The sequence below is a fragment of the Mya arenaria genome, chromosome 15 (assembly GCF_026914265.1).
Source record: "Mya arenaria isolate MELC-2E11 chromosome 15, ASM2691426v1".
Classification (NCBI taxonomy): Eukaryota; Metazoa; Mollusca; class Bivalvia; order Myida; family Myidae; genus Mya; species Mya arenaria.
This window is the reverse complement of record NC_069136.1, coordinates 38,126,376-38,139,925: the sequence shown is the minus strand read 5'-3', so window position 1 is coordinate 38,139,925 and position 13,550 is coordinate 38,126,376. Positions and strand designations below refer to the sequence as shown.

Genomic DNA, 13,550 nt, shown 5'->3' with positions numbered 1-13,550 from the left:
CAGTTACAATACATTGCAGCCATACAATAACATTACCTTGTTGATGTACAGTTACAGTACATTGCAGCCATACAATAACATTACCTTGTGGAAGTACAGTTACAGTACATTGCAGCCATGCAATTACATTACCTTGTTAAAGTACAGTTACAATACATTGCAGCCATGCAATTACATTACCTTGTTGTAGTACAGTTACAATACATTGCAGCCATGCAATTACATTACCTTGTTGATATACAGTTACAATACATCGCAGCCATGCAATTACATTACCTTGTTGATGTACAGTTACAATACATTGCAGCCATGCAATTACATTACCTTGTTGAAGTACAGTTACAATACATTGCAGCCATGCAATTACATTACCTTGTTGTAGTACAGTTACAATACATTGCAGCCATGCAATTACATTACCTTGTTGTTATACAGTTACAATACATCGCAGCCATGCAATTACATTACCTTGTTGATGTACAGTTACAATACATTGCAGCCATGCAATTACATTACCTTGTTAAAGTACTGTTACAATACATTGCAGCCATGCAATTACATTACCTTGTTGTAGTACAGTTACAACAAATTGCAGCCATGCAATTACATTACCTTGTTAATATACAGTTACAATACATCGCAGCCATACAATTACATTACCTTGTTGATGTACAGTTACAATACATTGCAGGCATGCAATTACATTACCTTGTTGAAGTACAGTTACAATACATTGCAGGCATACAATTACATTACCTTGTGGAAGGACAGTTACAATACATTGCAGCCATGCAATTAATTACCTTGTGGAAGGACAGTTACAATACATTGCAGCCATGCAATTACATTACCTTGTGGAAGTACAGTTACAATACATTGCAGCCATGCAATTACATTACCTTGTTGTAGTACAGTTACAATACATTGCAGTCATGCAATTACATTACCTTGTGGAAGTACAGTTACAATACATTGCAGCCATGCAATTACATTACCTTGTGGAAGTACAGTTACAATACATCGCAGCCATACAATTACATTACCTTGTTGAAGTACAGTTACAATACATTGCAGCCATACAATTAAATTACCTTGTTGAAGTACAGTTACAATACATCGCAGCCATGCAAATACATTACCTTGTGGAAGTACAGTTCCAATACATCGAAGCCATACAATTACATTCCCTTGTTGTAGTACAGTTACAATACATTGCAGCCATGCAATTACATTACCTTGTTGTAGTACAGTTACAATACATTGCAGCCATGCAATTACATTACCTTGTTGATATACAGTTACAATACCTCGCAGCCATACAATTACATTACCTTGTTGAAGTACAGTTACAATACATCGCAGCCATACAATAACATTACCTTGTTGAAGTACAGTTACAATACATCGCAGCCATACAATTACATTACCTTGTTGATGTACAGTTACAATACATTGCAGCCATGCAATTACATTACCTTGTTGTAGTACAGTTACAATACATTGCAGCCATGCAATTACATTACCTTGTAGAAGTTCAGTTACAATACATCGCAGCCATGCAATAACATTACCTTGTTGATGTACAGTTACAATACATCGCAGCCATGCAATAACATTACCTTGTTGATGTACAGTTACAATACATTGCAGCCATACAATTACATTACCTTGTTGATGTACAGTTACAATACATTGCAGCCATGCAATTACATTACCTTTTTGAAGTACAGTTACAATACATCGCAGCCATGCAATTACATTACCTTGTTGAAGTACAGTTACAATACATTGCAGCCATACAATAACATTACCTTGTTGAAGTACAGTTACAATACATTGCAGCCATGCAATTACATTACCTTGTTGAAGTACTGTTACATAACATTGCAGCGATGCAATTACATTACCTTGTTGAAGTACAGTTACAATACATCGCAGCCATACAATTACATTACCTTGTTGAAGTACAGTTACAATACATCGCAGCCATGCAATAACATTACCTTGTTGATGTACAGTTACAATACATTGCAGCCATACAATTACATTACCTTGTTGATGTACAGTTACAATACATTGCAGCCATGCAATTACATTACCTTGTTGAAGTACAGTTACAATACATCGCAGCCATGCAATTACATTACCTTGTTGAAGTACAGTTACAATACATTGCAGCCATGCAATTACATTACCTTGTTGAAGTACAGTTACAATACATTGCAGCCATGCAATTACATTACCTTGTTGAAGTACTGTTACATAACATTGCAGCGATGCAATTACATTACCTTGTTGTAGTACAGTTACAATACATTGCAGCCATGCAATTACATTACCTTGTTGAAGTACAGTTACAATACATTGCAGCCATGCAATTACATTACCTTGTTGAAGTACAGTTACAATACATTGCAGCCATACAATAACATTACCTTGTTGATGTACAGTTACAATACATTGCAACCATGCAATTACATTACCTTGTTGTAGTACAGTTACGATACATTGCAGCCATGCAATTACATTACCTTGTTGAAGTACTGTTACATAACATTGCAGCGATGCAATTACATTACCTTGTTGAAGTACTGTTACATAACATTGCAGCCATGCAATTACATTACCTTGTTGTAGTACAGTTACAATACATTGCAGCCATGCAATTACATTACCTTGTTGAAGTACTGTTTCATAACATTGCAGCGATGCAATTACATTACCTTGTTGAAGTACTGTTACATAACATTGCAGCGATGCAATTACATTACCTTGTTGATGTACAGTTACATAACATTGCAGCCATACAATTACATTACCTTGTTGAAGTACAGTTACAATACATTGCAGCCATGCAATAACATTACCTTGTTGATGTACAGTTACAATACATTGCAGCCATGCAATTACATTACCTTGTTGAAGTACAGTTACAATACATTGCAGGCATACAATTACATTGCCTTGTTAAAGTACAGTTACAGTACATTGCAGCCATGCAATTACATTACCTTGTTGTAGTACAGTTACAATACATTGCAGCCATACAATTACATTACCTTGTTGTAGTACAGTGCCAATACATTGCAGCCATGCAATTACATTACCTTGTTGTAGTACAGTTACAATACATTGCAGCCATGCAATTACATTACCTTGTTGTAGTACAGTGCCAATACATTGCAGCCATGCAATTAATTACCTTGTTGTAGTACAGTTACAATACATTGCAGCCATACAATTACATTACCTTGTTGTAGTACAATGCCAATACATTGCAGCCATGCAATTACATTACCTTGTTGTAGTACAGTTACAATACATTGCAGTCATGCAATTACATTACCTTGTGGAAGTACAGTTACAATACATTGCAGCCATACAGTTACATTACCTTGTTGTAGTACAGTTACAATACATTGCAGCCATGCAATTACATTACCTTGTTGTAGTACAGTGCCAATACATTGCAGCCATGCAATTAATTACCTTGTTGTAGTACAGTTACAATACATTGCAGCCATGCAATTACATTACCTTGTTGTAGTACAGTTACAATACATTGCAGCCATACAATTACATTACCTTGTTGATGTACAGTGCCAATACATTGCAGCCATGCAATTACATTACCTTGTTGTAGTACAGTTACAATACATTGCAGCCATACAATTACATTACCTTGTTGTAGTACAGTGCCAATACATTGCAGCCATGCAATTACATTACCTTGTTGTAGTACAGTTACAATACATTGCAGTCATGCAATTACATTACCTTGTGGAAGTACAGTTACAATACATTGCAGTCATGCAATTACATTACCTTGTTGTAGTACAGTGCCAATACATTGCAGCCATGCAATTACATTACCTTGTTGTAGTACAGTTACAATACATTGCAGCCATGCAATTACATTACCTTGTTGTAGTACAGTTACAATACATTGCAGCCATGCAATTACATTACCTTGTTGTAGTACAGTTACAATACATCGCAGCCATGCAATTACATTACCTTGTTGTAGTACAGTGCCAATACATCGCAGCCATACAATTACATTACCTTGTTGTAGTACAGTGCCAATACATCGCAGCCATGCAATTACATTACCTTGTTGAAGTACAGTTACAATACATTGCAGCCATGCAATTACATTACCTTGTTGTAGTACAGTTACAATACATTGCAGCCATACAATTACATTACCTTGTTGTAGTACAGTGCCAATACATTGCAGCCATGCAATTACATTACCTTGTTGTAGTACAGTTACAATACATTGCAGCCATACAATTACATTACCTTGTTGAAGTACAGTTACAATACATTGCAGCCATGCAATTACATTACCTTGTTGAAGTACAGTTACAATACATTGCAGCCATACAATAACATTACCTTGTTGATGTACAGTTACAATACATTGCAACCATGCAATTACATTACCTTGTTGTAGTACAGTTACAATACATTGCAGCCATGCAATTACATTACCTTGTTGAAGTACTGTTACATAACATTGCAGCGATGCAATTACATTACCTTGTTGAAGTACTGTTACATAACATTGCAGCCATGCAATTACATTACCTTGTTGTAGTACAGTTACAATACATTGCAGCCATGCAATTACATTACCTTGTTGAAGTACTGTTTCATAACATTGCAGCGATGCAATTACATTACCTTGTTGAAGTACTGTTACATAACATTGCAGCGATGCAATTACATTACCTTGTTGATGTACAGTTACATAACATTGCAGCCATACAATTACATTACCTTGTTGAAGTACAGTTACAATACATTGCAGCCATGCAATAACATTACCTTGTTGATGTACAGTTACAATACATTGCAGCCATGCAATTACATTACCTTGTTGAAGTACAGTTACAATACATTGCAGGCATACAATTACATTGCCTTGTTAAAGTACAGTTACAGTACATTGCAGCCATGCAATTACATTACCTTGTTGTAGTACAGTTACAATACATTGCAGCCATACAATTACATTACCTTGTTGTAGTACAGTGCCAATACATTGCAGCCATGCAATTACATTACCTTGTTGTAGTACAGTTACAATACATTGCAGCCATGCAATTACATTACCTTGTTGTAGTACAGTGCCAATACATTGCAGCCATGCAATTAATTACCTTGTTGTAGTACAGTTACAATACATTGCAGCCATACAATTACATTACCTTGTTGTAGTACAATGCCAATACATTGCAGCCATGCAATTACATTACCTTGTTGTAGTACAGTTACAATACATTGCAGTCATGCAATTACATTACCTTGTGGAAGTACAGTTACAGTACATTGCAGCCATACAGTTACATTACCTTGTTGTAGTACAGTTACAATACATTGCAGCCATGCAATTACATTACCTTGTTGTAGTACAGTGCCAATACATTGCAGCCATGCAATTAATTACCTTGTTGTAGTACAGTTACAATACATTGCAGCCATGCAATTACATTACCTTGTTGTAGTACAGTTACAATACATTGCAGCCATACAATTACATTACCTTGTTGATGTACAGTGCCAATACATTGCAGCCATGCAATTACATTACCTTGTTGTAGTACAGTTACAATACATTGCAGCCATACAATTACATTACCTTGTTGTAGTACAGTGCCAATACATTGCAGCCATGCAATTACATTACCTTGTTGTAGTACAGTTACAATACATTGCAGTCATGCAATTACATTACCTTGTGGAAGTACAGTTACAATACATTGCAGTCATGCAATTACATTACCTTGTTGTAGTACAGTGCCAATACATTGCAGCCATGCAATTACATTACCTTGTTGTAGTACAGTTACAATACATTGCAGCCATGCAATTACATTACCTTGTTGTAGTACAGTTACAATACATTGCAGCCATGCAATTACATTACCTTGTTGTAGTACAGTTACAATACATCGCAGCCATGCAATTACATTACCTTGTTGTAGTACAGTGCCAATACATCGCAGCCATACAATTACATTACCTTGTTGTAGTACAGTGCCAATACATCGCAGCCATGCAATTACATTACCTTGTTGAAGTACAGTTACAATACATTGCAGCCATGCAATTACATTACCTTGTTGTAGTACAGTTACAATACATTGCAGCCATACAATTACATTACCTTGTTGTAGTACAGTGCCAATACATTGCAGCCATGCAATTACATTACCTTGTTGTAGTACAGTTACAATACATTGCAGCCATGCAATTACATTACCTTGTTAAAGTACAGTTACAATACATTGCAGCCATACAATTACATTACCTTGTTGAAGTACAGTTACAATACATTGCAGCCATGCAATTACATTACCTTGTTGAAGTACAGTTACAATACATTGCAGCCATGCAATTACATTACCTTGTTGTAGTACAGTTACAATACATTGCAGCCATGCAATTACATTACCTTGTTGAAGTACAGTTATTATACATTGCAGCCATGCAATTACATTACCTTGTTGTAGTACAGTTACAATACATTGCAGCCATGCAATTACATTACCTTGTTGTAGTACAGTTACAATACATTGCAGCCATACAATTACATTACCTTGTTGAAGTACAGTTACAATACATTGCAGCCATGCAATTACATTACCTTGTTGAAGTACAGTTACAATACATTGCAGCCATGCAATTACATTACCTTGTTGAAGTACAGTTACAATACATTGCAGCCATGCAATTACATTACCTTGTTGAAGTACAGTTACAATACATTGCAGCCATGCAATTACATTACCTTCTTGTAGTACAGTTACAATACATTGCAGCCATACAATTACATTACCTTGTTGTAGTACAGTGCCAATACATTGCAGCCATGCAATTACATTACCTTGTTGAAGTACAGTTACAATACATTGCAGCCATGCAATTACATTACCTTGTTGATGTACAGTGCCAATACATTGCAGCCATGCAATTCATTACCTTGTTGTAGTACAGTTACAATACATTGCAGCCATGCAATTACATTACCTTGTGGAAGTACAGTTATAATACATTGCAGCCATGCAATTACATTACCTTGTGGAAGTACAGTTACAATACATTGCAGCCATGCAATTACATTACCTTGTGGAAGTACAGTTACAATACATTGCAGCCATGCAATTACATTACCTTGTGGAAGTACAGTTACAATACATTGCAGCCATGCAATTACATTACCTTGTTGTAGTACAGTTACAATACATTGCAGCCATACAATTACATTACCTTGTTGTAGTACAGTGCCAATACATTGCAGCCATGCAATTACATTACCTTGTTGTAGTACAGTTACAATACATTGCAGCCATGCAATTACATTACCTTGTTGTAGTACAGTGACAATACATTGCAGCCATGCAATTACATTACCTTGTTGTAGTACAGTTACAATACATTGCAGCCATACAATTACATTACCTTGTTGTAGTACAGTGCCAATACATTGCAGCCATGCAATTAATTACCTTGTTGTAGTACTGTTACAATACATTGCAGCCATGCAATTACATTACCTTGTTGTAGTACAGTGCCAATACATTGTAGCCATGCAATTACATTACCTTGTTGTAGTACAGTTACAATACATTGCAGCCATGCAATTACATTACCTTGTTGAAGTACTGTTACATAACATTGCAGCGATGCAATTACATTACCTTGTTGTAGTACAGTTACAATACATTGCAGCCATGCAATTACATTACCTTGTTGATGTACAGTTACATAACATTGCAGCGATGCAATTACATTACCTTGTTGAAGTACTGTTACATAACATTGCAGCCATGCAATTACATTACCTTGTTGATGTACAGTTACAATACATTGCAGCCATGCAATTACATTACCTTGTTGTAGTACAGTTACAATACATTGCAGCCATGCAATTACATTACCTTGTTGAAGTACTGTTACATAACATTGCAGCGATGCAATTACATTACCTTGTTGTAGTACAGTGCCAATACATTGCAGCCATGCAATTACATTACCTTGTTGATGTACAGTTACAATACATCGCAGCCATGCAATTACATTACCTTGTTGATGTACAGTTACAATACATTGCAGCCATGCAATTACATTACCTTGTTGATGTACAGTTACAATACATTGCAGCCATGCTATTACATTACCTTGTTGATGTACAGTTACAATACATTGCAGCCATGCAATTACATTACCTTGTTGTAGTACAGTTACAATACATTGCAGCCATGCAATTACATTACCTTGTTGTAGTACAGTTACAATACATTGCAGCCATGCAATTACATTACCTTGTTGAAGTACAGTTACAATACATTGCAGCCATGCAATAACATTACCTTGTTGTAGTACAGTTACAATACATTGCAGCCATGCAATTACATTACCTTGTTGAAGTACAGTTACAATACATTGCAGCCATGCAATTACATTACCTTGTGGAAGTACAGTTACAATACATTGCAGCGATGCAATTACATTACCTTGTTGATATACAGTTACAATACATTGCAGCCATGCAATTACATTACCTTGTTGATGTACTGTTACAATACATTGCAGCCATGCAATTACATTACCTTGTTGATGTACAGTTACAATACATTGCAGCCATACAATAACATTACCTTGTTGATGTACAGTGCCAATACATTGCAGCCATGCAATTACATTACCTTGTTGATGTACAGTTACAATACATTGCAGCCATGCAATTACATTACTTTGTTGATGTACAGTTACAATACATTGCAGCCATGCAATTACATTACCTTGTTGAAGTACAGTTACAATACATTGCAGCCATGCAATTACATTACCTTGTTGAAGTACAGTTACAATACATTGCAGCCATACAATAACATTACCTTGTTGATGTACAGTTACAATACATTGCAGCCATGCAATTACATTACCTTGTTGTAGTACAGTTACAATACTTTGAAGCCATACAATTACATTACCTTGTTGAAGTACTGTTACATAACATTACAGCGATGCAATTACATTATTTTGTTAATCTATGGCAACAATAGATGCAGCCATCCAATTACAGCCCTTTTTTTAAATAGGAAATCCATATGTTTGAGACGATACAAACCAGCGCAAGAAACTGATATCCCAGGCACACTGCCATGTTGTTCGGACCAAACAGTTTACTGTAGACAGTCGGGCATACTGACCACAGACCTGACAAACAGAAGAGCATGTGTCAGCTTGCGTATTTGTTATTCTTTTGTTCTCGCAAGTTCAATTTCGAAAGATAGAAAGTGACAAAAATAATATGTGCTGTTGTTTAGCCTGATTTAAAGTGACAACAATACTCTATGTTATTTTTAGCCTGATATACAGTATCAAAAAATCTCTATGCTGTTGATTAGCCTGATTTAAAGGGACACAAAATACTCTGTGTTATATTTTAGCCTGATATAAAGCAACAAAATACTATGTGCTGTAGTTTAAGTATGATTCATAAAGGCAATAAAATACTCTGTGTTGCGGTGTCTGACAGTTAGCCTGATATTTAGTGACAATAAAAGAATCTGAGGTGTAGTTTGAGTCTGATATTAAATGACAATATAAGATCCGTATTTTAGTTTAAGCCTGAAAAATAGTGACAATAACATACCCTGTGTTGAAGTTTAAGCCTTATATATAGTAACAATATGACTCTGAGTATAATAAATCGTGCCAATAAAATACTCTGTGTTATAGCTTTAGCCTGATATTTAGCATCTATTGAACAATATACTTAGAAATAACTTGAAACAACTACGGTCATCGTATTGTATCATATGATTATGTTACATAACACATTCAAATAATATTTGTAACCACTGTCCCCTCACTATGATTAAGCTGTAGTCTATGTGAAATGTCTATGTACAATTTGTGTTTCCTTTTTAGCAGAAATACTTATACATATATTAATATATGTTATTACCAAGGATCGACAGAATTGCATATATAATTATATATTATGAATTACATTGATGTATGCTTATGGACACAGAGCCTTTATGCATTTGAACAAACTATGAAACCATAAAGTGTATCCCTGTACCTGCAAACATGGCGTACATTCCACATATCCAGATCATGAAGCAGGCCTCCCCGAAGGCCTGGTTGTGGGCAGTGATCTGTTCTGTATACATGATGGTGCAAGACAGCGTTACGTATATTGCCAAGATGATCGTCATGGTGAACTAAATGTGGATAGTAAGGGTGTTTTTGTTAGTTATGTACTAGTTATGGTTTTGTATTGTTTTTGTTTCAAATAAATGATTACAAGTTTAATTGGTTGTTGTACAAAAACCGAAACTGGTTTTTGAAAGTATTGAAACCCCATTTGGAGGCGGTATCCATCCGGAAACTAATTCATTTTGAAACAACAACATGGCTTGACAGTGATCAAAGACGAGTGTTGAAACACCATTTAGATAAAACAGGCAAACGATCATCGGCGGTTTCATTACTTTGAAGAAAATGAGAAATACTGGCTATATGCAAAAGCTCAATCATGTTGTTGAAGTTGTACACAGAACCATATATGTGTTACTTCAAGCAAAAGTCTTGAAACTGGTTCCCAAACCGCCGAAACCCGCCGAAACCCAAACTTAAACTCATTCGGTATCAACAAAATCGCCCTGAATGTCATAAGCACTTATTAAAACTGTTTGAATACTGCACTTTGTTGATGACAAATATTTTCTTGGTCAACATGTTTGAGCAGTTAGAGGTGTTCCATAGCTGAAATACTCCGATTTAAATTTATTTCCATTCACATGTACTGGGATGGTCAGTGGTGACGAAATGAAGTACATTTGCCCTTTTTTGATTTTATAACCGAATTATAATGCAGCATGTTTGATTTTCTTTTTTCATTATCAATTATTAAAAGAAAAAGATAAACGAAAAGAGGGTTATACAAGGACTTGGAAACCCGAAATGATTATGCAATCAGCTATACAGTAACGTTGATAATAATGGGTGCAACACAAGATGGTCCTACCTTAAAACCTTTCTTGTCAAACACGACTCCCCAGAGCGGTCTACAAAAACTGTTGAACACGGATGCTATGGAGCCAACTACACCCAAATACGTGTCGTTCTTGATAAACGTTTGTCCATAGATCTGCAATAGATTGACGGAAAAGACGTGCCTTTAGTTTGGTTCAAACCGTTTTAAACTTACAAAGAAATGCAAATGTTGTATTTAAGTAGTAGATGGTACGTATTGTGGACGTTTGTTCGATGCCAAGACCAAGCAGTGCCAATAAAGTCCATGTATATTGTAGAGGACCGGGGTGTGGTGACATGATACTTAGTTGTACATTATATACCGCTAATATGCCAATGCAGCGGGCTATACAAGATACAGGAATCTTTATTTAAATTCGGGTATGTGTTAACAAGAAACATTAGCCCAATGAACTATTTCCGACATGAATAACAAACATACATAAAACATCAAAAATACAACAATAAGTTTGTGACCTGGAAATAAAAGCATATAGGTTGAAATAAACAAATATTGGAACAAATATTTACAAAGCCGTTCGTTATCTTTTTATGCATACAATAACAAATAGTAAATTGGCTATGGTACATTGGGAACTACTCGCCAATTTTTATCGAAAACAACCTCGGATGTGTTTGGACGGTTTACATACTCAGAAATTGGTATATTTAAGCTCGCTGCAAGTAGATCGCGTTGTAATTTAATTTTAAAGTTAAGGTTAATGACTTAACTCTAGGTTATCTTAATTATGTTTGCAATATTACACTTCAATGGCAATCAATTTAAACTTAGATTAACAAAGATAAGCTTAACTACTACATTAGATTAATGATATAATTCAAAATTTTACGAACTACTTCTACTAATGTACCGGCATACATCCGAGGTTATTTTCGATAAAAAGGGCCGAGGAGTTCCGAATGGGCTATGGTACTGTTGCATATTATATTGCTTTCAATGAACAATCGTAATGGAACCGAGAACGCTGATCTCAGAAGCATTCTTACTTTATCGGCAGATTACTCTCATTATCTCGGAGTGCTCATAGTCCGCGTGAAATGCCTTGGGGCCAGTTTTCAACTTGGTTTTCAACGGGGTAAAATATTAATGTAACACCAGCCAAAGGCTTACAAAATTTACTCTTGGTCTTTTTAAATTCAATAGCTCCAAGGGATTGTACCATTCTTAGTGTAATGTATTGTACTACAAATGCATATTCCATTAATTTTTCAATTTGAGTTCACACATTTGATAATTCCCATAATCCAAAATCATCTGGCGCTATCTGATACTGAAAACATACCTTGTAGTAGCTATGTACGACTTGCATTCCCGCATAAACAAACAGTATGATGAGATGGATCTTCCACGCGTCCTTGTTCACAAAGATCTCTTTCACGGTTCCCCAGACTGTCTGCGCCCTGCAACGAATACGTAGCAAACAATGAAGGAGACAGCGATATTATAAACAGTTTGGCTATCGAAAATATGCCCTCTGGCTGATATAACATATGTTGCGAGGTGAAGTACCGTCGCATGTTTGGTATATACATAATCGCACCGAATGAAAAAACAGTAAATGCCAAAATGGTAAAGAAAACATACACTAAAAAGTGAAAATCCCGAACCTGCACTTTTTGGCAGGTCGGAATAAACACAAGCTCGCAAGCATTAAATACATTCACCGTTAAAACAATTTGAGACCATCTCGCAAATATGTTGTTATGCACCAGTCAATTGTAACCACGGCCCCTACCCCAGGTACGGGTGTATACCAGGGATAGCCGGGATAATGGGTCGTGTTTTGCGTTCCAAGTGGCCCCATAGTGCCGGGTAAATGCGGTGATTTGTCTTCGCGCCAAAAAAGCGGGGGGGGGGGGACTAACCTAGGGTTCCTGTGGTGCGGTGGCATTTGGCGGGGATTTTACCAGCAGTGTGTACCAGCCGGGCGGGGATTTTACCCGGGTATGGCTGGACCGAAAGTCAAAGTCCCCGCTATTTCCCGGACCTGGAGGCCTAGGTTACAATTGACTGGTGCATTAATTTTCCAAAAACGCGTTACTGGTCATTGTTATGATGTTCATCGCCAAAGATATTAACAGACTCGTCAAAATCGGCTCTGTCTGACGAGGCCGCCCCATCGTCGACTGCACCTGACGGTTGATCTTCCCGCATCTGTGACACTCGTATCTGTGGGCAGACACATATGCACGTATTTTAGAATGGTATATTATGCCCTCGTATTCTCCGTAATAGAAAATATTTTCTTAAAAGGACTAGACACCAGATGGTCCCAAAATCGGCAAATACATTTTTTCCACAGACTTAGCCTAGAATTTACAATATAAGCATGGGACCGATAACACATAACTTTACATGATTTAAAAAAATAAATATTTTGTCGCTGTCTCAACTGAGTTATCCCATTTAAAAAATATAAATGCATAATGGTTTCCCAGATAACAGTGTGTATATTTAGCATGTGTAA

General features: G+C 36.3%; 1 protein-coding gene across 1 annotated transcript; it reads right to left on the bottom strand.

Annotated features, from left to right (window-relative positions):
- Positions 1-9,091: 9,091 nt before the first annotated feature.
- Positions 9,092-13,237, bottom strand: LOC128219354 (uncharacterized). The gene is made up of 5 exons (XM_052927161.1): positions 13,125-13,237; positions 12,366-12,483; positions 11,054-11,176; positions 10,106-10,247; positions 9,092-9,231 (listed from the first exon to the last, which is right to left on the bottom strand). The coding sequence occupies exons 1-5, from the start codon at positions 13,235-13,237 to the stop codon at positions 9,092-9,094; spliced, it is 636 nt and encodes a 211-aa protein (XP_052783121.1).
- Positions 13,238-13,550: the final 313 nt, after the last annotated feature.